General features: G+C 39.7%; 1 protein-coding gene across 1 annotated transcript; it reads left to right on the forward strand.

Moving 5' to 3' along the window:
* Window positions 1-993: 993 nt before the first annotated feature.
* Window positions 994-27,709, forward strand: ttc9b (tetratricopeptide repeat domain 9B). The gene is made up of 3 exons (XM_067506844.1): window positions 994-1,738; window positions 22,454-22,636; window positions 23,793-27,709. The coding sequence occupies exons 1-3, from the start codon at window positions 1,270-1,272 to the stop codon at window positions 23,885-23,887; spliced, it is 747 nt and encodes a 248-aa protein (XP_067362945.1). The 5' UTR covers window positions 994-1,269; the 3' UTR covers window positions 23,888-27,709.
* Window positions 27,710-27,814: the final 105 nt, after the last annotated feature.

Below are 27,814 nucleotides of genomic sequence, written 5' to 3' on the forward strand. Positions count from 1 at the left end.
ATTTAAACAGCTGTAAAATATGTTTGATATTTGGCATTCTGAACATGCAGTTTACTATCTGTGTAATTATGAAAAGCATTTCTTGCTGATGAGAGTTTTTTAAAAACCAAAATCGTAATGACTAATTTAGTTGTAGCTGTATGGAAAATAAAATAATTTTCTACTTTTTTAATCCATCAGTGCATTAGATTTTCATTTTGATTTCAGGACTTTTACTTCTATAGTATTTTCATAGCGTGGTATTATTATTTGTTCAGAACTATATCTGAATATTCCCTCCACTCTTGCGGAGAGCGGATAAAAAGTGAGTGTAATTTACACCGTGTCCCCTTGATGTCGCTCTCACCTTTTGTCTTCTCCTGCCACCTCCCCCTCTTACTGCATCCTCCTGCTGTCCGTGTCCATCTCCTTGAAAAACCTTATCAACTAAAGTCATCAGAAGCTAAGATTCGCCATAATCTGGTGTTTGTAGGCGAGACGGGGACATCAGTAGACGTAAAAGCTTTGTTAGCCTCTATCAGTCTGTTTTTTGTTTTGTTTTGCTGTCCAAGTGAGCTGTCCACTTCCAAACAACGAGAGTGATGTCATCTGTGTTCTTTGAGCTCTCTTATATTCTTTGAGAATATAAGGGGTCTATCACTGGTGTCAGGGGGTAACCTTTGCCCTTGACACTAATAAATAGCAGGCTATGCAAATAGGGTTACGTAGTAGTTTGTGTACACACAAGTTTTATTTAAAGAATTGAACTTTTTAAAGGGTAATTTTACCGAACTGAAGATGTTTGTGACAAAATATAATTCGTATCATAAAAGGCCTGGACGTTGTTTTCGCTCTTTTCCATGTAAACTGTGGATTGCAGCAACGCCTCACTGCTTCTTTGCTGCTTATCCCACAATGCTTTGCGGCAGGGTTGTCGTGTGTGCCGTGGTGTGTGCGCTGTCTGAGGTGCTGAAGCTGCGCGTGCCCTCAGAGGGTGCTACCATAGAAATCCACTCGAGCATCCTTCCGCGAGGGGACCAGCGCGAGCGCTCTGTTTTTTTTTTCTCGACGGTTGGAAAGCTGACGGTAAGGAAATTCAGGATGTTCCCAACAGCTGCTCGAGCCATATTTATATGTTTATAGCTACAAACATCCTATAAATTTCTGATCTTTGAGCACAAGCAACCCAGGCGCTTTTGTAGTGCTTTTCTTAGCTCTTTTTCGAGGCTCGTTGTGTCTCCGCTACCACCGCCTGCCCAGCCTTCTCTGCTGCTCTGTCCCGCATCCTTTATGCACAGCACGCTGATCCGCTCCTCACCAACAAAGCACACCTTCGTGTCCGAGCACCATGGCCCGCTCCACTCGCTTTCTCTGAGAGAGATGGAAGCCAAACAGCACCCTATAAAGAGCCTAAAAAGCTACCCGGAGACCGGCGGCCGGAGTCTGGCAGCGGCCGCCGGAGGAAACGGAGGAAGCGGCGGCGGATATAGAGCCGGTCCTGCTGAAATGGAGATGGAAGCGAAGATCCAGAAAGCCATCGACTTCAAGGTGGAGGGTCACCGCTGCTATAAGGAGAAGAAATTTCGGGAAGCAATAGGCAAGTACCACCGGGCGCTGCTGCAGCTCAAAGGGGTGCATGTTGTCGACGGGACGACGGGCTCCGAGGTCAACCTGCTGAACCAAGCCGCGGCCAAGCTGACTGAGGAGCAGCGGAGAGCCGTAGAGAGCACCGAGATCGAGTGCTACGACAGCCTGACAGGTGAGCAGTAGTAGTCTTGAAGTACTGCTGACACCATTGTTCATCCCGGTTCATCGGGTTCACACAGCCTAGTGGGTATTCTGCTGGATTTCTCTTGTCTTATTAGGCAAGTGGAATAACATAGGTGTTGACTTGTAAAAAGACAGAAAAACAACATATTTGTTTGCGGATTGACAAATAGCAACGTGGTGCTGATTTAATGGCCAACATGCACTGACTAGATTAGTACATTATTTAGCCTACAGAGAAATGTCACAGTTAAATAAACCCATTATTGCCAGGCCAACATCAACATGTAGCACAATCCTGCAGTTTTTTCTGGAATTTTGTTAAATAATAAAATTTGTGGATATAGCCCAGTGCGAAAGTGTTAAGAAGGAAAATAGAAGAAAAAAGTCATAAGGCCCGGAGCCTAATAACTGATACATGTATTCATTATGCAGACTATATATGAGCCAAATGTATCATGCTGTTGTGCCATAACATCAACATTTCACATGGCGTCTAATCTGAAAGCCCCAAGACACATCCCCAAGTGGGTGATTGTCGTGTCTAATGGCCCCCCTTTGCACTTTGCAGGGTTCAAAAAGATTTCTCATTACTATTCAGTCAATGTATTTCCAAAGCATTCAGTTACTTATTTCCTGCTGGTTCTCATATGCCAACAGACCTATTCAAAGTTAAAACTTTTAGTGAGGTTTCAACTTTCTAACGAGACATCAGTAAACATTCATCTGACAGATAAGAATTTATTATATGCATTAATAAATAAAAATACTAATGAATTTATATCTAACCACATTGACATAATACCGCTGATGAAATAATATACCTTGTGGCTTTGTGTGATAAAATGCTTCAGAAAGTGCAAGTAAACATTAAATCGCAGATAACAAAAAATAAAAAAAACAAGGTAAAGGAGGCATCTGCTCTAGCAAAAGTTTTTATTTATTCAACATAATATAAGTCAGCATAATGAGTTTGCTGTTTTCGTCTGAGTAGATGTTGACTTTAGCTTAGTTTTACCAAGAAAACCAGGGGAAATAGCAAATATTTACATTTGAGAAGTTGAAATCAGTGATTTTAAAAAAAAATTTGTTTAATGATTAAAGAATTTTCACCCTTGTTGTCAATTAATGTTCTTTTAGTCAGCTCTTTATCAATCTAATCAAGTAATCATTTCTGCTAGAAGCGGTTAGATTCTGAGTGCCAAACAAAACAACTGAAACTGACGCATATAACAGGGGTCAAAAGGAGCCCAACAACAAATACAACCCTCAAAGGGTACCCTCTAATATAAGTGTGAGAAAAATGATCATTTATTAAACTAATTGATGTTCATCACTCTGTGCCGCTTGTTAATGGGAAATTATTTAGTTGGAAATATGAAATATGTCTAGAGTGACACAGCACTCTAATAAATAATACAATATTAATGTAGATATTCGAGAAAAAAAGCTCTGAAGTCTTGCTTGTGCCTACAGTATGGTCTCACTATGCAGTGTAAACCGCAGACCATGACAACTGTTTTTGTCCAGGACATGATGACGATGATGATGATCAATGGTGCACACTTGCAATTAAATCACATCCGTTATCAAACATCACTTACCTGTGTGAATGTTGTGATTTCGTGCCATGAGAGTGACATCAAGCCCTGTTGGATTCCTTTGGATTGCATGGTTCTTCGCAGTGTTCAGCGGCTGTCTGGAGCCTACAGGGAGGCCACTGTGGAGTGGAGAAAAGATGGGGGAGGGTAAAAAAAGGGGTGAGGGGAGTGTGAAATAAGGAAGGAATAAGGACAAGTAGGGATGGTGCAGGAAGGAGGGAACTAGTAGATGTGGTCAGAGTATCAATAGATGAAAGACAAGCATGCGTGGGAATAGAAGTGCACTGTGGAACAGAAAGTGACGAGTGGCATACTAGCAAGTGACAGGGGGCCATATTTACCATGGCAACCATCAGTGGGCCTTTTCCCTGTCTTGTAAAGCTCACACCCTCCCCATTCTGCTCCGTCAGACAGGAGAGTGTGTGTGTGTGTGTGTGTGTGTGTGTGTGTGTGCGTATGCATTCACACACAAAGAAACCTCACCTCAACCTTGCTTTACTAACAATGAATCACATGGACTCGATTCATGTTTGTGCTTCACTTTGATGAGATAAATGTTTAGTAACATTTTAAATACACCCCACAATTTACAGTACAATATCCTTGCATGAATTTGGCACTAATACATGGGGACTGATTTTTAGGAACAGCGGTAGCAAAAAATGATACTCTATTTCTCAAATAGAAATACTGAGAAACAAAAGTGAAGGTTGGTAAGAATGATGCTACCAATTTTGTTCTTAATATCTAATTAAAAAGTTAAACTGGGAGAATGGCCACACATCTAAGCTCCACATCTTACTTGTAATTTCAAATTGACATTTTAGTGTCCCACATTGCCAAGTGCTAAGCGTGTAAGCGACAGCATATACAAAAGGCCCTTACAGTTACAGGTTTGTCCACAGTACACAGCTGAAGCTACAGGTAAAGGATTTTCTCATGACATTTTTATCTCATTGAATTTATTTCATTTGAATTAGAAAACATGTCAAGAAATTGCACCATACTCTTGAACTTTTGCTCCTTACAGGCATGTTCATCTTCAGCTGCAGCAGCAGCAGCAGCTCAAAATAACACATCTGCTGCAGTAAAAAACAAACTTGCCTTATCTGAGGCAACTATGAAAGGGTTTGAACCGCAGGCAAAAGATGCTGTCAGTGATAGATGTACAATACATGGTTCCACCAGATAATCATTAATGTTAAATGAGGAGCCTAGCAATGCTTATGTTAATTCCTTCAGCTCTGTTGAATATTTGGCTTTCCACCCCATTCCCTCCTAATTCTAAAGTAAGAACCAGGCTGGTAATACTTTTCACTCCTAAAATCTAGCGTTGTTCTAAAAATTCTAGCAATGCGCAGTATATATTTCCCACTGACTGAAATGAATCAGTGATTTGTTGAGTGAATAGTAATCTAGCTGCAATTGTTGTGCAGTGCCACCTGGTTAACCAAAGTGCTGCTAGGCAGTTGGTGGTCACTGAGGTTGTGTTTGAGGAGCTGCTATTTGGGCAGCTGTCGCAGCAGCACGGACATATAATAGGAAAGCAGTAGGCAGTGGAAAAGTCACTAACTCACGCATGTGGGTGTGTGCTCATGATTCTGTGCCAATTGCTGAACTTACTGATTTTAATGGAGTGTTGTGTTACTTGTGATTGCATAGAAAACATAAGATAGGCTTATAAAATTATTGTATTGTCATGAATAAACAGTGACTCAATTATTCAATTCATAGACAGTGATTTAGAAGCTATTATGATACTCGAATAATTGTTTTATTTTTTTCAAGCAAACATGCCAAACATTTATCCTTCCAACTTCTCACATGAGAATTATGTTTTCCTTTGTCATGCATGATGGTAAATGGAATATATTTGGGTGTTGAAAGATTAGTAAAATAAAACAAATTATTTAAAAACATCCCTGTAGGCTGTGAAAAAATTACAACCAGCACTGTTTGGTACTTCCTGGCATTTTGCTGACTAAATTAATATTGAAACAAATTGCACATTTATTAGCAGTGAAAAAAATAGTTAGGCCCTAGAATAAACTACATCACAATAGGAAATAGTCAAAAGTAGTAGTAATTTGATAATTTAAATAATAACTGCAAGTGTTGTTGCTTATAACACTTAGGTTCATTTTACTGAAAGAATGCAATTTGTATTTTGAAAATTTTTTAATGCTGTACTAATGAAACTCAGTGGACCAACAGTGGAGGTTGGTACTTTAATTACTAACAGTGTCTTTTAACTTTTTAAAATGGATGTTTACTGATTGCTGGGTCACTCTGTGACCATCTCAGTACGGTGACATACAGAACATTAGATGGAAAGCCAGAAGTGAAGGAAAATATGAAAGAATGATTGTAGGGGGAACTGAAAAAACTAAATGTGTTTCCAAAAAATAAAAAATAAAAAAATTCGGAAATGAGAGATGATGAGTAAAGATGTCAGTAACAGAGAAAATCTGATTTTTACTTAGCATATAGTGAAGGGAATATGGCTAAAGAGAGGAAAACAAAGGATCATTATCTGGACCAACAGTAACATCACCTGATTCTATCAAACAGAATGACGATACATGAAGAATGTCCTACTTACTGATTTGTTAACTAGACATCCAAAGTCTGTGTCCCCATGGGGATGTATCTAAATGGGTTACACCACCACCACTGTCTGTGTCTATAGCAGTTCACAGTGGTGCAACATGTTGGCCAGAGGCATACTGCTTGCCAGCCCTCCTCAGCCATCCGCCCACCACAAACACACTGTGAGGCACACATAGAAATAACAGATGCGAATGCAGTTTGTTTGCACTTTTTCCTGAGATTGATCATGATGCGGCACAGTTTCCCAAAACAGCACTTATTTATATCAAGCATTTTAGAAACTGTAGTAAGTTTCACTCAGTTCAAATGTATATTATAAAATGTATGAAAGTAAAACAGGCAGCAGGATGGTGTGATCCTGTGATATGAGTGATTAGGTTGAGTTTTCATTAACTCTTGAAATCTTTGCCTGAAATCCCCCTTTGTTCCTCCTGACTGGTTCAATCTGTGAATGAGTCATAAGTCACAGTCTTGGGAGAGACACAGCAGGAGGGGATGAGTGAAACTGTTTGTTTCCTAACACTAGCCACCTTTATATTCAGCTGCTGCAGCTCGCAGTTGCTCTGCTTGCCATAATGATGATCCAGCAATTTCCACCCACTCATCACATTTAAAAAAAATAGTTAAAAGAATGAAAAGAAACTGCGTACATTTGAAACCAGCAAAAATATGTTTTTCAGATTATAACATAATAATCTTTTGCTTTTATATAGATAAGAAGCTAAGGCATTGGATAGTTTACCTTAATAAGACATTTACTGTGAGCAGCAGGTAAACAACCCTTTTCCCTCTGGTGTTTGTGGAGACCTAGTCCCACTGGGCTGGCATTACGCTGTTTATAGCATCTTCTGACGTCTTTACTGTTTATCTACATTAAACTCCACATTTAGTTATAATTTCCTGGGCAGGAAGGTAGTAAGAAAAAAATCAATCATCCACTATATGCAGACCAGCTAGCTGCTAACTTGTCTGGGTTGCATGTAGTGTGGTTCCAGAGCCTAATTTAGCTCAAATTACTGCCCTGAGCTCTTTAGAGCTGAAGGGAACTGCAGCATCGGGTTCTGTACCATGAACAATCCCTTTTACATTACACACAGCTGTTTGCCCCATAAGGACTAGGATTTTGTGATTTAGAATTTAATGGTGCAGTATAGCAATTTTATTCCTAAACAGCTCCGAAACTTTTTGATTTGGCCTGGAAATACAACCATCCATTTCTGAGAAATAACAACAGAATTTTCTTATTTAAGTAAACGTATGGGGGAATAAAATCATGCATTGCTTTAACATACTCACTTGATTAATTCCAGCTGCTTTTGCACATTTTCAAAAGAACCATTTAATTCCTTGATAAGTAAACTTTATATTTAAGACACCAAAATCCAAGATGTCACTAGTGATGCCATTTTTAAATAACTCATTCACTGGTCCTTCCCGACTGGACAGATTACTTTTATCACTGTCATTCAAAATCTTACAATAAAACTACACATTCCACGAGGACCATATTTCCATATTTTATACACTTTGTTAGTTTTTAATACTTCTTAATACTTAATACTCTTAATACATTTCAAACTTTTTGGGAAATTTCAATTTTCACATTATCATAATACTGCACACCACCATCTCTGAAGAACATGTGCTGACATTTCTCCCTAGCATACTTGAAAAGCCTCTACCTATCCTCACCGATGAAGACATTTTATACACATTCAACATCAGTGCTGCACGTTGAATTTTGCCCTGCTTCTTTGCCCCACTCAGATGGTGAGATGTGGAAAAAAAAATTTACCAGCCAGTTTCTACACCTTTTCCACAAGTTGATCCTTTTCATCTTTTTAGCTGTCTTATTCTTCAGTCGTGAAGATGCAAACAATTTCTTTCCAGCTGTAGGCCACTGCTCCAGTTCATCCTTCTTATACCTGCTTTTCTTGAGGTTTTTTGAAATTGCTCATTGCCTAGAAAGCTGTAAATTGTTTCTGTACCACACTAAGTATTGATGCAATGTCTGCTTTAATAGTAATCAGCAGAATTTTGGAGAGATTTTCAGCACTAAAGTAAGTGTGAATGGAATCAGCTTCAACTGGCATTATATCAACAGTACATGCACAGTGTCTTCCTTGCTCTTAGCTTGGGAACACTTTACATTAGAGGTTCAGGATTTTTTTAAATAGTCTCTTTAAAAATTACCTCATATTTTTCTATTTTTGTTTTTCTTATAAATTGTGAGACAGTCAGATAGCATATGTGTAGCAATTTATACTTTTTCCATGTCTGTTATTAAATATGTATGGCTTTCATGTAGCATTTTCTAGAAATTAATGGCTGACTGCCAGCTGGGACTGTTTCCTGGAAATTATTTAGAAAATATGGAACCTTTAAAAGCGTTACCTTCACCTCTTATACTCGCTCTTATACTATATTAACTTTAATGAGCCTTTAATGAACCAGTTGGTCCTGCCTTCATCAGAGTACAAGAAAAAGAAATAGTACTATTACTCCACTTACTTAACAGTCTTGAAGATTCACCAAATCACAGCCACAGCCCAATCTTACTTCAGATGGATGCTGCTGGGGTGTGTTAGAATAGCATCAGTGATGTGTAACACTACAAAGAGACTGATTTTACCAGTCCACTCTAACCCACTGCTAGTAAATATTCAATGTGTGCTTACAAAGCAGAACAGAACAGAAAACTCCTCCCTTTCATCTTCTGCCAGCTTTGTCACCAAGGGACATTGCATGAAGTGCATGAGATAAAGCCAGAAAAAGAGCATGAGGAGTAGAGAAGATGGGAAGAAGAATGTAAGATTGGGGGGTTGCATTGAGGATAATTTCAGGGTTTTACTGTATAAGTAGATGGAAGAGAAGTTGTCCAGTACTTCGTAGAAAAGCAGTACTATGCAGTGTGCTCATAAAAGGGTGGAGGAGGAAGAGGAGATGACATGCCATGTGATGGTGAGAATGGGGGTGGGTAGGGGTGTTTGGTTGGCGTTCTTCCTCCCTCTGTGCATGTACGTCTGCCATTGGAGGGATGGCCAGAGCAGAGCCATGGGAACATCATGTGCCAGAACTACAGATGGTGTGGCAATACTGTCAGGAATATGACTGTCCCTCCAGCTACTGTACCACTCACACTGCACTGTCCTTCATATACCAACCCTCTGAATTACCTCACAGCTAAGAAAGATATATTTTGAGGATAAGGGAAGGGTGAGTCAGTGAATGGGCATCCAGAGGGCAAAATGGGGGAGGGAGTGGAAGAACTCGTAAATATGATGGGACTAAATGAAAGAGAAGGAAGGAGGACGGTAAAGCAGAGTAACAAGGAGGAAGGGAGAGGAGAAAAATGTTTGACTCTATGACCTCTAAATAGTAAAGGAAATCTTTTCAGAGCTGCTTTACTTTTTTTTGTTGGTTTGTTTCTTTTTTGTTTTTTCAATATGGAGAGAATACGCTGAGAAATCCAGTCCAGACCAAACTGATTTAAATCACAACCCTGACAGGCCCAGATGACTCCTGTCAAAAGAGACAGTAAGATTCAGTCATCTGTCAGGAAGAAATGGAAGAGAGAGGTCAGGCGGGGAAAGATGAAATCCAGAGGGAGGCATGAAGGAAGAGGCAATAGAAATCTGTGAGCTAAAGACCTTTTTTTTAAAAAAATGCATTTTATTATAAAACATTTTAGTATAATTAATAGAATACCAGATTGATAATGAACCTATTTTTAAAATTTAAATTTATCTCAGTCTTTTGATACATCTGGAATTTATTAAAACACTGACCATCCATTTGAAATGGGTTATGTGCCATGTCATTGTTATTTTTTGAAATATAATCTTGTTTGATATGGGCTGACAGTGAAATAATGAATAAATTGAAAATGTCTGTCAAAGCTTTTTTTAGCCTGTAGTTGGAAGTCAGATCATCAGCTGAGGAAAAACCGAAGCATGTGCCCTTTCCTGACACCCTCACAGAGAGCCAGAGATGTGTAAGTGAAAGCCAGATCAGGAAATGCAGAATATTCATCCCCAGAAGCAATCAGTAATGACCATTTGGGCATGTCTAACAGCCCATGCTCCAGTGGACAGTGCAGAGTAAACCAATTGGCTGTTTATATTTATCTGCACAGCTCCATGTTCATAAAAAGCTATGTTGGTCGCTATTTGAGCTTTCCCTGTTTGACCTGCTCTGGAACAAAAAGGCTTCATTACATGCACCGTAGGGGGTTGACATTGAAAACATGTCCTTGTTTCACACTGGTTATGACAGAATTGAAATGTACAGTGAATGTTTTCTTGTGCACATTTTGCTAATACATAGTAATGGGTAATTCTCAAATGAGCAAAAGGTCTTGGTTATAATCTATAAACAATGAATCAAAATTTAGAAGTGACACACAATTAAATTTTCAGTTCTCTTAGCTTTTGGAAGCATCTCTCAGCACATTAATCAAGTTTCCATCTATGATTGACATAGTGAAGTCGCATACTTCATTTCAACTAGAATTCCTATGGTCAGATTGAAAATGCAATTATATTTGTTTAGGTTTCCGGTCCTGTAGCTTTTAGATACAGCAGGTAGCTGTTTTTAGTAAAAAAAAAAAGAAAAAGGTCTAAAACCCAGCTGCTGTCACAGGTGGCCAGAAACAATATATTTGTTTTCTTACTGTCATGTCTTTTAGCAGCTTGATATGTAATGATAAATGTGGCTGTATCATTTTTAGAAATTAGTAAAGGCTTGTGCTCTTACCATCAATTTGTTTGAAGTACTTACTGAGACAGCTCATCTTCCTCGCAGATAAATCTGGCCACATGAGATTCAGAGCCAAATCATTTGGCCCTTTCTATTCTGACCTTTCTAAATCTATCTTGTTGCCCCAATATGCTGACAGCATGTTTCTCATAGATACTGTGAATAGAGTATCAAACAAACAGGACCCGCCTTGAACAAACAGGAACAGCCTTGATTTTACTTGACTTTATTTGAATTGTGAGTGTGTGGTTAGTGCTTGAAGAAGTGTGTTTGACAGCAGTCAAAGATCTGCTGAGCTAAAGGCAAATGTCTGCCTAGTGTCCAGAGGACATCACCCATCAGTTAATAGCTTTGCTAAGGGCCACAACAAAATTACATTTGTGTCAGGGAGGTTAACTACAGATATAACCTCAATAAAAATCTATTTTATGCTTTATTAAATTGCACTTGTCTATTATTTGAATGTCTGTTTTTACTCATGTGAGCAAGAGTAATGTAGAATCCTTATTTGCCCCCTGGATACTTAATGATATAAAACAAATATGCTTGTTTTATTGAGTTAAATGAATACATAACCACATGAACTGCTCTTCATTTCCTTTAGAGTTCTCGAGAAATGCCACAAAGACTCGCACTGAGTACCGTTGGCTTATATTACAGACAAGAAATTGCTCAGCCTACAGTAAGTTCAGGAAATGCAAAGTGCAATAGAGAGCATTAAATGATTTCATCTGTGGTGAAGTCATAGAGGAGATAGCCTCCTCACTTGTATAAATATTTAAATAGATAAGCATTAATCCTGAGTCAGTGACTATTTTAGAACAGCAGAACAATGGGGGTGGGAGCAAACTGAGAGCAAGGTAGAAGATTCACACAGCTGGGACCTTTGTGATGCATAAGTTTTAGTTGGATATTATCAATGTAGTGTGTGTTTGACGTAAAAAAAATCTCCCTCATTACTTTATAGGCAATATATCTCTTCTTCTTCTTTTCCTTTCAGCTGTTCCCTTTCAGGGGTCGCCACAGCGAGTCATGTGCCTCCATCCAGCCCTGTCCTCTGCATCCTCTTCTCTCACACCAACTAACTTCATGTCCTCTCTCACTACCTCCATAAATCTCCTCTTTGGTCTTCCTCTAGACCTCCTGCCTAGCAGCTCCATCCAGCATCCTCCTACTGACATATTCACCATGTCTCCTCTGAGCTTCCTTGTTCCCCCCCCCAAGTCTCCACTTGTTGTCCACTTTCCTCTTTCCAGATGACACACTGAGTAGCCTTCTACCAGTCTCCCTGATCACATTAGCTGTAGTGGTCCAGTCATCTGGAAGCACTTCCTGACCACCCAGAGCCTGTTTCAGCTCCTCCCTGAAAACTACACAACATTCTTCCTTTTTCAACTTCCACCACTTCGTCCTCTGCTCTGCCATGGTCCTCTTCATCTTCCTCACCACCACGGTCATTTTACTAACGACCATCCTGTGTTGCTGGAAGCTTCTAACCTTGCTACCTTTCCACCTGTTCTCCTTGACACACAGTATATCCACCTTCATTCTCTGCGTCATGTCAACCAACTTTCTGTCCTTTCATGTAATAGTCCAAACGCCAAAGCCAAAAAGCTTCCCTGTTCTCTTTCTGCCTACGAACACACCTTCCTCCTCTCCTTCTTCGACCAACGGTAGTCCAATTTCCACCAGTACCCTGTAGGTCAACAGCACTGGTAGTGGTCGTTGTTAACCTGGGCCCCAACCGATCTGGTATGGGGCCCAAGTGTGAAAGTCTTTTTTTTTTTGTCCTTTCTGTTCCCATGAGTTCAGGGTCGTCACAGCGGAACATTGTCGGCATGTTGATTTGTCAGTTTTTACGCTGGATGCTGACGCAACCCTCCCCAATTTCTATGGCATGTGTTTTACGTCAGATGTCTTCCTGACACAACCCTTTGCATTTATCCAGACTTGGGACTGGCGCAAGAAGACACTAGCTTGTGTCCTCTTGCGGTTGCATTAGAGACAATATATTTCTGATCTTTCAGTAAACGTGAAACAATAAGACGTGGATTTTAATGGTTTCTCTTATTTTAAAAAACGTCCTTCTGCCCCTGGCTCTCAGTGAGATCTAACAGAATAATCTGGTTACTTGATTTCCCCTCACTCCCAGGATCAATGTGACACTGTGGGTAATCCATGTAAATGTGTTTGATGTACCAGCAGTTCAACAGGCTCAGCCAATGTTCTAATGGAATCAATGTGCCAGGGGGTTTTAGAGGGGGGTAAGACCCATGCTGTGAGGTTACCACTAGAAATGCAAGGATGACTGATAAGCAGATTTAGTTTCAAATTAATAGGTAGTTCTTCAGAGCTGACCAGTTGAGACAAATTCCTGTTTTTACACTTTGTTTTTGTAGAGACTAAAACAAAAAGAATTAAGCTGTTAAATAGTGAGCATTTGGATTGTGTTGCTCTTGGACAGGCCAATTGTTTTATTCTGTCTTTAAACTAATTATGTAAACAAGCAATGTTAGTTCTTATATGTGAAGATAGAGAAAACATCACATTATGACTGACTGGGGTGTGTTCACACATTATTCTAAGATTCTAGCCTTCTACTTACCTTAATTATTTAGTCCTAGCAGTTATGTACTGTATTTGGGGGCAGGGGGTTGTTAATAAGTGATATCATATACAAATTTACATTCACCAATTAGCTGTTTCAATATTGTTAATACTGTATTTTTTTGACATACAGGTTGAAATACAGACAGTCAGCATTGGCATGCAATGTGGGACAAGTTACTGGCTGTAGATTCATATTTTATAGAGGGATATACGAATGGCATGTTTCCTAACTATCAGCATAAAAATGCAAGAATACAAGTAAGCTGTTTTGCAAATGTTGAGCTATTCATTCATGTAGTATTTATTATTTATCAGCATCATGAGGAACGTGATGGCAATTTTCTGTCCTAATAAAATAAAAATAAATAAAATTCTTACTTGTCCATACAATTGTAGATCTCACAACCTTTTCTACATCCTCTCTACACATTCTCTTTAGTCTTTGGAACAATTACGATCATGACACACAATCAAAGAGATCATCTGCACCACTTTTCAAAAATGTTATTTGATGATCGAATGAGCTTTCATTATCTCATCATTCATTACATATAATACTGCTGGAAAGGTTCCAGTTTTTATATTCATTATGTCAAATTTACAGTAATATAAGAGAGCCAACAAAGATGTGCTTAACACACATCATCTGTTGACTTATAAGGGTGACAGGACAGTCTTTGAAAAGATAATACGTGATAAGAAATAATTAAATGAATCTGTATTGATCCCAGCTGAGATTGACACAAGCATTATAGCACCAAGAATAGACCAGGGTGGCAGATTGGAACAACATGCAGATAAATATGAAGATATACATATGTATAAGGAAAGAATAATGTTTAAATGTAACAAAAAACAACAGTGACATACAGTACATCCACACATTATCTGTAACTGCTCAACCTGTTTAGGGGCACAGGGACAACACAGAGAGACAAACAAAGACAGACAACCAATTGCATTCACATTCACAGCTACAGGCAATTTAGAGTCACCAATTAACCGAACGTGCCCTCCTTTGAACCACAGTTGGCCCAGAACTCGAACCCCACCTTTTAGTTGTGAGGCGGTAGATAAACACTCCACCTTTGTGCTGCCCACACTGACATACATTAGGCTTCCCCTACCTTGTCCATACATGAACTTTGTTTAATTTTTCACAAAGTCACCAATGTCGACTGCTCCTGTAAGACAGTTTCCTAATTATAAAGGTTTATTGATTATAGTCTAATGGTATAGGTAGTTTTAAATTAGCATAGTGAGTTTGCAAGTAGTATGAGTATTTGAAATGCCTGCACTTGCACAATTAAAACAGGATCTATGCGTTACCATAACCTGTGGGCCTACAGTTCTGCACAAAACAAATAGTCCAGTTTTCTGATTGGTCCTGTCCTGATAGTGATTCTGCCACAACAACTATTAAAGGTGGAGTTCAAGATGATATCTTCTCACAAATTAAGACATAAGAGACAAAAGAAACATAACACAGCAAGTGGTGGTTGGTAATGGTAGAATAAATGCTTCGTCATATCAATGCAGACAAACCCTAGGGATACACTGAGCTAGGAACTCTAGCCGTGTCTCTCCGAATAACAGGAAAAGTCATTCGCAAAAATGCTTTAGGAGGAGCTATTGTTAGTCGACCTGGAAATACCAGCTACAGTGTCTGAGAGGTGTAGTGTCAGCATGTTGCACCCGATTTTGCTCCTACATGTGTGTGTGAGGTTATGACACGACAATGACTTTTTATTTGTATTTGTAAAAAAATCAGTGAAAGGGGAGAGACACAAAATCTGATGAAAGATGAAAAGTACCAGTAATAAAAGTGGCCAACCCCAGTGACTACAGACCTGAGGCTCTAACCTGCCACACCATGAAAGTGTTGGAGAGACTGGTCCTGGACTTCCTCCAGCCCCTGGTGAAACTATTTCTAGCCCCCCTCCAGTTTGCTTATCAGCCTCAAATGGGGGTGAAGGATACTCTTACCCACCTGCTACACCGAGTCTACACCCACCTGGACAAGCCTGACACAGTGACCTGCAGCACAGGTGCTCCCCAAGGGACAGTTCTATCTTCCTTTCTCTTCACCCTGTGTACCTCTGACTTCATGTACAACTCAGAGTCCTGCCAACTTCAGAAGTTTTCTGATGACCCTGTGGTTGTGGGATGTATCCAGTGTGGAGAGATCACGGAGTATCAATCAGTGGTGGACAGTTTTGCTAAATGGTGTGAGCACATTAATCACCAGCTCAACATCAGTAAAACAAACTGGTGGTGGACTTCAGGAAGTCCAGGACTTCTGTCAATCCTGTTTGTATATTGGGAGAGGGGGTTGAAGTAGTTTTGGAGTAAAAAAACCTGGGTGTCCACCAGGACAACAAACTGGACTCGCTCAGTTAATGCAGCATCAATATACAGGAAAACACAGAGCAGTTTTTCTAAGGAGACTAAGGTCCTTCAATGAGTCCGTAGTAGCCAGCTCCATCTTCTATGCTCTGGTTTGCTGGGGCAGCAATATGAAAGTGGCAGACAGTAAAAAACTGGACAAACTAATAGGGAGGGTTGGTTCTGTTCTAGTGGAGAAGCTGGACCCTCTGCATGTTGTGGCTGAGAGGAAAATGTTGTCCAAACTCGTCTCAATCCTGGACAATCCCTCCCACCCACTCCACTGCATGCTGGCTGCACAGAGGAGCACTTTCAGCCAGAAACTGATCACAGTCAAGGGCTCCACAGAACAATACAGCAGATCCTTTCTCCCAGTGGCCATTAAACTCTTTAACTCATCCCCCTTCTGTAAATAGGAGGGGGACTAAATGGTCAAAATGGACAAATAGTATTGTTTTTTTATTTATTATTTATTTATACTCCTCTAGCTGGGTTTTTGCTTATTTATTGATCAGTAGTTTGTACTAGTACTTGTTGGTGTCTTGGTTTGGTGGAAGTTTTTTTCTTTCTTTATGTACTTTTCACATGGAGAGCAGCTGTCACAAGGCAACACAATTTCACTATGGGATCAATAAAGTTGTTTGAATCTTGAATCTTGAATCTTGAAAAAAGGCCATGGCAATCTTTGCTCCAAGATGAGAGGGGGCACAGTGAGAAAGAAAGGGAGAAGTGGAGGACAAGTACCAAAGATGAATGCTTTTATGTGTGAGGAATCTAGTATGTGTGTCTGTGTGAGAGCATTAGTGAGAGTGGTGGGTCTGTCCATCTGCCATTATCTTCCAAAAGAACAAATAACAAGGAGATGGACAGCAGACTGATCATCAGGGCCATGGTGGCTTTAAATTAGCTGGATTGTTGTGTCACACCTTCTGTGATGGAGATGGACATCAGTCAGAGTGAGAGAGGAAATGAAGGAGGGTTAGAAACACAGCATAGGACAAGAAAAAGGATAGTGACAAAGAAGCAGAAAGAAACACATTTGACCTTCACTTATATCTCTCTGCATTTGTCCTGGGGCCCTTTATATAGAAATCCTGTCATTATTTTCCCTTTTTGTTTCTGAAGTTTATCTTGTCAGTGCTGTCTCTGTCTCCATCTTTGACCTCCTTTGCCCTCTCTTGTCTTATTTAAGCTTCCTGCCTTTCCTGCTCCCTTCTCTCTGTAGGCCTTTGCATTCTGTCTGCTAAATGAGAGTTTCTATGCAGACTCTCTTTTTTCAGACATGATGTTTCAGGCAAACCAGTGGGGTTCCTGAGCATGTGTTAACCACTCCCACTCATCACATCACTCATTTGACACTCAGGCAAAAGAAACACGCACACACTCACACACACGCAAACACACAAACACAAACACACACACACACACAAAGACCGGCAGACACATACACAGCACATGTGTGTGTGCATGTTTCTGTATACAGTATATATATTCAGTTTACTGTCATGCAGCATATGGCTATCTGCAGGTTGTATGTTAAAGTGTTAAAGTAACACTAGAGTATAAATTTGAGAGTATAAATTTAACACTCTCAAACTTAAATTAACATCGGTGATTTTGCTGTTTAGAGTATCACCAGCCAACAACATTTTGTCAAATGTTCTCCCATTCTACAATATCTGCACATGGAAACTACAGCACTGGTAACCCTTAGCAGTATCTTTATGAAAGCATTGGAAAACATTTGAAAACATTTGATCTCACCTTAATATACCACATTAAAAAAAATTTTTACCAGTCAAGCAGTCATGTGATTTGATCATACTGGCATGACTGGGGACTCCAGATGGTCAAAATTAGAGAAAGATTATGGTTATAGCAATTATATGATGGTTGTGATTAGGCCACAAAAGTATATGTTTATATTTGGGGAAAGAGTATGGTTAATAAAAATATTATGATTAACTACAGATTGGCAACCAGAGCAAAACAATGGACTCATAAAAGCCCACTTTGCTACATGCTTATCCACTACCCTATCCCACCACTTCTGCAGCCACACAGTCTGCCTCCTGTGCCACACAGTTTACGCGACTTGATGTACAGATACTGAACGTTGGCTCTGGCTATAAATATAAAGATGTTCAATCACCAAATATGGACATGATTTTATGGAATAACTGTATCATTTTGAGAGCTCTTCAAAAGTAACATTTTTTTTTTTCTCAGAATAACCAAGAGGGTTTTTCAAATGTTCAAAATGTGTTTGGTCTGAAAAGTATGCATAAGTTTGCCCAGAAAACAATGTTACAAAACTTTTTTTGTGAGGACTGGGAAGATATAATAGTAGAAAATAGAAAATATAATAGTAACAGAACATTTAACACAAATAATCTATGCGTACAGCTGTGAGATATTTTGGTGAAAGTTACAGCAATTGTGAACTTACAACATGCTCTTATACTTATATTTAGCAAACTGATGGAGTGTGACGTAAAAGATTTACTCCCCATTTACTGAAATACCTAAACATATCACTAATGTTGCTGACTTCACAGAGATTAAGGCTCAACACATATTATCTAAATAAAGCATGATGGCCTATGAGTAAAACCCTAAGTCACTTAATAGGCAACTATTTGGGGAAGTCTGTACAGCCTCATGAAATTCTGGTGGGAAAAAAAAACACTTTTGTTGCAGAAATGTGTTTTTTTTATCATATATCTTTTGATTTATCTGCGGGAACTACTATGTAATCACTACAACCACATCTCTATTACATACAGGACACAAACACTAAGAGTCAGACACACGTCTATAAGTGGCCGTAACATCTTGGCTCCAGCGTTATTGCTCCCTCTGTCTCACTGTGTCGCTGCCCGGCCTGGCCTGATGATCCTGTCATTATCACACCCTAATGCATCTCACCACACTCTGTATTTCCTCTGGCATGCCATCCATCTGCCTAATGGGCCAGTAGGGTGCGGCCAGCCAGTCATCACTTGTTCACACACTGCTTTTGTGTGTGTTAGTCCATATTTGTAGTTACATACCTTTTTAACCACTGTTTGCAACAAACAGTACAGTTAAAGTCATCTTCTTGTGATTCTGTGTTTCTCGGTTTACGTCTATGCATGATTGAGTTGTCAGGTTTCATCCAAACCTTTGTTACAGTCCCCTGTGTTGCTATGATTGTGTTTGTGTCTTTGCCCGTGTCATTGGTAACTGTGTATCTGCTGTATGCACTTTGTGTGTGAGTGTATTATCTGGGCAGCATGCGTTAGTGTGTCAGTCACAGTGAACTTTCTAACTGCATCAGCCATTAAGGCCATTATGGACTGTAACTGAATCCTCTAAAAAACTCTGCTCACATCCACTGCTGGAGGATGGTGATGGATGCTTGTGTTGGGGGATGAGAACAGTCATGTCATAGCTGGTGCTTGTAAAAACAAATAGAGGAGTGATGTGGAGGAGAGTTAGAGGGCATCTTAGGTTATTTCCACTGCAGTAGGCCGACAGCTCTATAGGACTCTAGCAAGCGATGGCAAAAATGCAGCAGAAGTTCAGTGAAAAGTTCTGATTTAGTGGCAGAGCCCAGGGGTTTACACATTAGAGCAGGTGAGTAAGGAGGAGGAGCAGCGTGGATTAGACAAGGAAGTGGAGGGGAAATGGAACAAAAGACCAGAGAGAGAGAGCAGAGTGGAGACAGACAGGCTGCATGTGTGTGAGACTGGTGGCTAAGAAAGAAAGTGTGTGGATGTTTGTGAATTTGTGTAAGCTGAACTAGGGAAACCAAAAGAATCTGGAGGCTGGGAGAAAAACATCAAATGGATCAAATCCTAAAAGGAAAATTGAAATGAAAAGGAAGCAACTTCGACCTTGCTGCTCTGCTCTGGGCTCAATTACACATTTAAGTAAAAATAAGCCAATTTTCAAGATTGCTTTTGTCCTTCTTACTTTAATGTGTATTTCTTTGTGATATGATAATAAACTTTATATAGTTTAGATACATACCATAAATCCTTGTTCATACATGAAATAAAAAGTGACATTGTATGGAAACATACATTCACTTTCACTTGAACATATTCAACAGTTCACCTAAGTCTTAAGGTAGAGTTTTAAATCTATTTTAGGGGAAATTTCATAATATTCTAATTATTTTTTTTATAATTCTGGATAACATTGCTCTAAATAAAAAAATATCTTATTTTAACCAATTAACTCTTGATATTTACAATCCATTGGGGCCAAATCACAAGAGCCATTAGATGATCATATAGGTTTAAAAAAACAACAACTCAGCACACTATGAAAATAAGACCAGAGTCTTATAAACTGGATTTTTGTTAGGAATTATTTAAATAATTTAATACTATACTTGTCAAAATATTATGCATTTGCAGAGCCCCACATCATTTTAATATCGTGTAGATAACAAGTTCATGTCTACTGCTGCGTCTTGAGGCAGTGACTCAACACACACAGAAAAACACACTTAAATTACGAATAAATTTGCTCCATGCATCTCCCAGACATATGCATCTTAACTCCATAAATATTAAAACATATTGATAGTTTTGAATTGGTTCATCCCATTGATGCCCCTAATGAATAATTTAGTATTTTCCACTTGTGTTGTTGGTGGGGAAGACTAATATTTGTCTGTGTGTGTGTGAGGGGGTGGGGGGGTATGTGTAAGGTGTGCGAAACAGATTGGGGAAAAAAGCCAGAGTGAAAAACAGTCAAGGACTGAGTTTGATCAAAAGGTATGACCAATGTAGCTCTGTTTCACACACACGCACACACGCACATAGACACACGTTTTATAGTATGTATCTGAGGCTCAGCAGGAGAACAAGGGAACAAGTAGAGGAGCACTACTGTTCCTCATACACTATCTTTCTTCATCTAGGTGTCTCCCATAGGTCTCAGTTCTTTTCCTCTATTTTCCCCCGAGCACTCCCACATACACCTCCTCCTGATTCCTTCATTCCTGCCTCTCTCTGCTCTCTGACTCTCACTCCTGACTCACCCTGCCTACTAGCTAATAGTTCCTGACTCATGTTACTTACAGAACTGTCTGTTTGTCAAGGGCAGACACAAAAGGAAGATGGAGGATGGTCAGACGATTAAAAAAAAGAGTCAGATAAAGGAGGGAAAGGCTGTGACAGACAAAGAAAGAAAAGAAGTGAGGCAAGGTGGAAGAATGAGCTTCTGTGTTTGAGACAGCAGTAATGTTTGAGCGATCAAATAACTGAGCCATCAGCAGGCATATTAAAGCTGTGGTGGACTAAAAGCTGTGTGTGTGTGTGTGTGTGTGTGTGTGTCTTTACTAATGGAGTTATTCTGATCTTAGCTCATCTGTTGAGAATTGCAGTCAGCGAAGTGCTGCTGTAAGACATATTTATAAGATTGATGACTACAATGAAATACTTATTCTTGAGTAGTCTATGTTGCACTTTACAACTGTGTCTTTTTTCAGTTCTGTACCTTCCCACTCAAACTTAATGCCAAAGGACTAACATATATGCTGTTGCCTTGATCTCTGAATTGTTCTCTCATGGCCTCTTGCTGCAGTGCATCGCAAGATAAAGCAATGTCTCTGTTTACAATTTCTGGTTTTCTGCATAAATTGATGAACTGGGATCAGATCTGAGTCACATATATCAACAAACACAATATTTCTAAGCTGAATGAAATACAAAGAATCAAGATCTTTTATGTTTTTACTGAACACACCTATTACACATACAAAGTGATGACAGAAAACATAATGGTTTTTGTGTTTTAATAACTGGTTCTACCACCTTTGGCAGCAGTCGTCCCAGTAGCTGTGCATTATTCCTGCACAATGTTCAGGGGGAATTTTCCTTACGGAACTGCTTCAACTTAGCTGTATTCATAGGACGTCTGGTGTGAACATCTCCCTTATCATCATCTCTATTGTGTGGAGGTCTCTGATTGGGCCACTACAAAAGGTGGATTTTGTGTCTCAAAAGCCGTTCGATTTAATTTGATGTTTAGGGTTATTGTCTTGCTGCCTCACTCAGCTTCTGCTGAGTTTGGGTTTAGGTCAGAGTTAGGGTAAGAGAGTGAGGTCATCATGGCTGCACATACACTGGGAATCCCAAAGTAGCCACAGTATCATGTTGACTACATTTACAAACAGTGTATCAAATGTGTGAATCAAATCAAAATCAAACAAATGAAACAAACAAATTAAATCAACAACTCCTGATAGTAGTTCTCCTAAGATCTCTTTTTAGCAGACATGGCTCACATCAGCTGATGGTGGTTTTTTCAGGGGAAAAAAGAAAAAAGACATCCTTCAATCCATCTCACTCAAGCTGAAATATTCCCATTTTATTGCTCTGCATGCCAAGCTCAACAGCGGCATGTTCAGACCACTCTCCTGCATCAGGGCTCAAACTGCTTCGACAACTTTTTGTGTCTTCTTTACACTGTGAGACATTAGTATCAGCTATTTATAGTCAGCTCACTGCCACCCGGAGGAAGTACTGTGGAGTCTAAATTTCACTGTGGCTCTATTAAAAGGCACAGAGTGGGATGTCAGCAAAATAAACCATCTTTATTTTACACCCAGGGGACAAAAATGTCTTACTTGCAAAATGAGACAAATGTTTTAAATAAATGATTACTGTGAGTGTCCTCCTCCAGTCCCTTTTAAAGCCTTTTCGTCTTACAAACTTCTAACTTGTTTCCCTTCTTCCTTCCTGCAGCATGTCTGTTGCAGTCTGAGCTGGTGAACTATGAGAGAGTGAAGGAATACTGTCTGAAGGTGCTGAGCCACCAGAGAGACCACTTCAAGGCCATGTACCGAGCCGGCATTGCCTTCTATCACCTGGGTGACTATGAATGTGCCCTACGCTACCTGCGTGACGCCAAGAACCGTGAACCAACAGGTGAAAATTAACTCTTTGCTTCCACTCACACAAGAAATCACCAGATATCACTGACAAATCAAGTAGAGTTGCATTAAACATTAAGTTAAATTATAGATTTAAGTAGCAATCATCATTTAGTGCCGATGGCTGTGTTGCTGGTACTTCTGACCTCATTATTTCAAAATCCTGATTAGCGCACTGTGTCATGAGGGACCTTTCAAGATGCCAAAGTTACAGCTAGTTACATTCACTCGTTTTTATAAAAATGCACATGTATCCCTGAAGCCTATAGTAAAGTATGTTTCCTTCATCATAAAGCCTTTGCAGAGATATATTTTGCTCACATTGTTCACTGACGTTTCCCTACCTCTGCTATTACATTTCTTCAGCAATAGAATAGCATGTCACTGTCGGAAAGACCATAAATCGTGGCATTAATGTTTCTGTTCATGCCCAGGGATGATTCTAAATGTCAAAAAGCTGGTTATGGCTAAGTCTTATTTCAGTGTTATCATTTATTCTAGTTATAAATTATATTTAATCAGATAGGACAAATTTACCATTGAAGAATTGATACTGTAGCTAGAACAATAGAAAAATAACAGCCAGCCACTAACCTGATGTACAAGATTATTTCATCTGATCTCTGATGAGCCATAACAGTAAAGTCATCAGGTTTGGCTGTTTAAATAAACCCAGTGAAACTATATGTAGCAATAGCAAGCTTTGATTATTGTCAGTGTATGTGTGAACATGCTGGTTATACCCTTTATGTTTTTTAATTGCATGAGTGCTACAGAGCTTCATGGAAGTAATAGTTGATTCCCCGTTATAAGTATTAGACATTTAGCCTTCTGTCCTGTTATTTTTGTTTTTGATGCATCTTTGTAAGGTCATTCTCTCACATGTGGACGGCTCAGTTCATGGCTTTGAAACTACTGATTAGATATTTTCTGAAATGTCGGTGAAAAACACGAATGGCCCGAGAATGACAAAGGAAAAATATTTTATCTCTTTTTTAGCCAAAGTCAGTTGTGTGTTATTTGTGCGTAACAGAAGCTGACATTTCTCTGCATTACCAAATGAGATTGCACTGATTGAAGTAAACCTTTAGTTTTATTTCCCCCTCAAAGTCATCACATATTCTCTTTCTTTCTCGCTCTCTCCATCACAGACACCAATGTATTGCGGTACATCCAGCTGACAGAGATGAAGATAAGCAAGAGTGGACAGCGAGAACGAGAAAGTGGCAAAGAGACCCAGGGCTAACCCTCAACCTCCTGACCCTTCAATCTTTGACCCTCTGAGCAGTCCTATGTTGACCCTCCTGTTTCCACCTCGTCTATCAACATCTGGCAGCAGCACAGCCATAGACAGAAGAGACAGATCCAATCACAAAACAGGGGACATATCACATTAATCTGAAACCTACCCTCCCTAATCCTTCTTTTCCTTCCTCTCCTTTCCCTTCCTCCCTCAGGTGCTGTGGTTCCTCTCCCTAGACACAGACGGTTGAGCAAACACACAAAAAAATAAAAAGTAAAAAAATAAAACGCAAGAAAAAAACTGTATAATACTCATACGAAGTACTCATTGTGCTGGAAAGTAAAGGGAGTTAGAAAACATTCTAAAAACATCGGATGCATTTTGTTTCTGCTCTCTTGTGCTCTCTTTTTCTCTCTCTGCCTTGTCTTTCTCCATCTTAGTTCAAACTCTTGAGGAGAATATCAGGGTTGGGAAGCTCGGCCTCGCCGGGAATAGGACGGGGGTGTGTCTGTGTGTGGAGGCAGGTCGGAAAATAAGCAGGGGATAGTGAGGGTGTGTGTGACACATATCAAGACCATAAACCAATTTGATTGTACATCATACACAAACAGGGCTCACTCAGGCCCGTTACCCAGACAGTGGGACAGACTAGAAATCTTTAATTGAAGCCTGTCTCTGTGCTTAATCTATCGCTTGTCTGTCTCAACTTACTTTCCAGAATGCTATTTTTCTCTGTTTTAGGACTCTTTGTTTTAATTCAAGGGCTAATTCAAGCATTTGTAATATGTTGTAATAGTTTTTGATTTGCTTTCTGTGTTCATCGTTTTCAGTATATAATTGATTGTTAATTCTTCAATGGTCTTTTCTGTGCTTCTGTGTGTCTTGATTCTGTTGTCCAAGGCCCCCCCTCCTCCAGGTAATATTATGTTTTTGAAACTGTTAAAGCATTCCCCCGACGTCCTCCCGTCAATGATGTCACAATGGAAAATAGCCAATGGGATAGGACTTCCATCAATCTCCGTTGGCTGGATGCAGATCCACACAGAGTTTCACAGTGAGAATTCCTGTGATCTTTCTCTAATCAGAGGTCCAACCTTTTATCACTGATGGTGAAGCTTCCCACAAAGCATCAGTGCAGGGAAAACTTCCACAAACATCTGTCCTGACAGAGCCATTTGAGATTTCTTCCTCTTTCAAACACTATCTGTGTTTGGAGAACTCTTCCCACCATAGAGCTGTAAGGACAGATAACATACAGGATTAGCATTTGACACTGTTGTGGATATCCATGACTAGCTTTCAAAACATACATAAGTTACCACGGCTTCTCGTGTGACTTGTGAAGCCAAATCGTTGATAACAGAAATATTGCTTTTATGGTAGCTTTGCCACAGACTAAAATATGCTTACACGTTCTACAGAAGGTTGGATTGATTTTGATTTATAAAAGCATGACCTGACTTTCCCTTGTTTCTGATGCCATGAAACCCAGTTTTCTCTTTCTCGTGTGCAAGCCCACCTCCTGCATGTAACGTGCAGCTCCAGAGAGTTATTTCAGATGTATGGATAGGGATTATATCTGCTCTAGTGCTTTCTGTCATGGCATGCTGCCACTAAACTGTTTGCTCATACCTCTATTTTATTCATTCTGCCCTTTATAAACACAGAGGGTGGTGACAGACTGTGATCACAGCAGTAGAATAGGTATCCAATACATGTGGAAAATGGCGTTTTTAAATATATCGGCGTCCCCATCATGCTTCAGTCATGATGAGAGACACTGTAGTAGTTCAAAAAGTAGTCAAGGAAGTTTATATAAAAGATTTCCCTCCCCACTTTTGTGGTGACCTGCTCAGAGGTAAATAGGAACCTAAGTGTGTCAATGGGACTCTGGAGAGACGGAGCCATGTGTTGAGGAGACCAGCATGATACAAAGAGCTTTCAGTAGAGGGAGAAGTAGGCCATCATCAGCCCCTGTAAAGCAGCTGCAAGGTTCAGAGCTGATTTATCATTTTACTCTTAATGGCCAAAAGTATGTCGACATCTGAGACCTGAGCATTACATGCATTTATAGTTGCACAATATCTCCACCTCAACCTTGATATATATATTTTCCATTATGGGAATTTTTGAAGGCCCCGTAACAAAACTAAAAACAATGCTGTAAATCTGCGGCACAGTGTTGAAAATGTGGACTGTTTTCTTTTAACAGCAGGTGTTTTTCTTGTAATAGCAGAAAAACAATGGTCTTGCTCCAGATGCAGCGAATCAGTTAATACTGATATTTGACATGATTAGATGCCTTCTGATCTATTCAACTTTAGACTGATTGGACCTGGACCTGTTTTAGAAGCACTGGCCTAAATTTCCATCTGTAATAATAACGTCTTTAATTTTATCTAAGGTGACCAAAAATATAAAAAAACAACTTATCTCAAATGTATGCAACAATTTGTATGTGGAGAGGTGGTCACATAGTTTTGGTCACTTAGTGTATCAATATTTAATCAGATATCTCACATGTTTTCCTGGAAGTAAAAGTTTGGTATTTTGGGAAATTTGCTTTCTCTCAGAGAGCTTTGTGAAAAGACTGATACTACTCTCAAATCCGAAGCTTAAGTAAAGCACCAACTGTCTGTCACTCAGCTCTGGGGCTGATTAGGGCTTAAACACAAGACGCAGAAGCCTTCCTCGTTCGAATGTGCCTCCATGCTCTGTTATTTTCTTCCTGTATCTCTCTGGCCCTGATTCCCCAGAGGAGATAAGTGAACAAACAACAACGAGGAATGGCACCTGTAGACTCTGTCTCCATGGCTGCTTGAGCTGAGTCTACTCACCCACGGACCACTCGGGGATAGGTCTCCTCCCATGGTTCTTCTCTACACGGCACCAGTCCGCTATCTTGTTTTTGTCTCGCTGTGCTTCGTCATTTTAGCTCAACTTGTACTATGACTGTCTAGAGATATCTAACTGCACATAAAACAGGCTGATTTTCTGGCTTATTGGTTGATAATTGGCAGAGCTGATTCCAAGTCTGTTATTGTGAACATAATCTGACATGCTGTCTGTGCAAATAGAGAATGGGACACACATCTCTATATCAGTGTAGCTTTGAAAAAGACAAAAAGCACAACAAAAAGACACGGAGAAGTAAACATGCTGGCTGTGTTATTTTTGCTGTTTTACTTTGATGTCATTTGAGGTAAATGTTTGTCAAATGTCAAAGTAGTTTTTGTGAATATATGATACCAATATAAAAAAAGGAAAGTTTTATGGTTTACTTTATTGAATTGCTTTATGAATGAAAAAGAAAAGCAGGAGATAGAAAAGAAAACTATACTGCAGCTCCTCTACAGAGCTGCTTTGTGACTGTATCTGTATTTGTTGATATTTCTGTTGATGTCCCTTTTTGTCAAGGGACCCAGAACTGGTTCAGAATATGTGCAATGCCCTTTGAATCCCCCCTATGCCATACCCACCCCTGAATGATCTTTGACCTGATGCGTTTCTGTACATTAAGACAACCAGTAACACAGGAGTGGATGTGAACTCTGCGTAACTGGCAGCAGAGCACAGAGCTGCTCCTAACAGCCACAGACCTCCACCCTGTTTGTTTCTGTGTTGATAGAGACAAAAACAAAAGGGAACATAAAGCTGGTGGATGTCACGGCTACGACTGCATTTCTGTCTCACCTCGCTCCCAAGAGGCCTTTTTTGTCCATTCAGCATCCAAACATCCAACAGGCCTCCATGAACTGAACTGCTAGCCTGGGAATGCACTATTGATTGGTAAACAAAGATTATGAATAAAGTTTCAAACTAAGAGTGATACTGTTGTGTGGTGCAAAACTAAATCCTTTGAAATGGACATCAATTTCACATGAGAATCAGTTTCCTACTTTACTGGCAAATCTAAAGAGCCCTGAGGAT

Source organism: Channa argus, chromosome 6, assembly GCF_033026475.1.
Source record: "Channa argus isolate prfri chromosome 6, Channa argus male v1.0, whole genome shotgun sequence".
Lineage (NCBI taxonomy): Eukaryota > Metazoa > Chordata > Actinopteri > Anabantiformes > Channidae > Channa > Channa argus.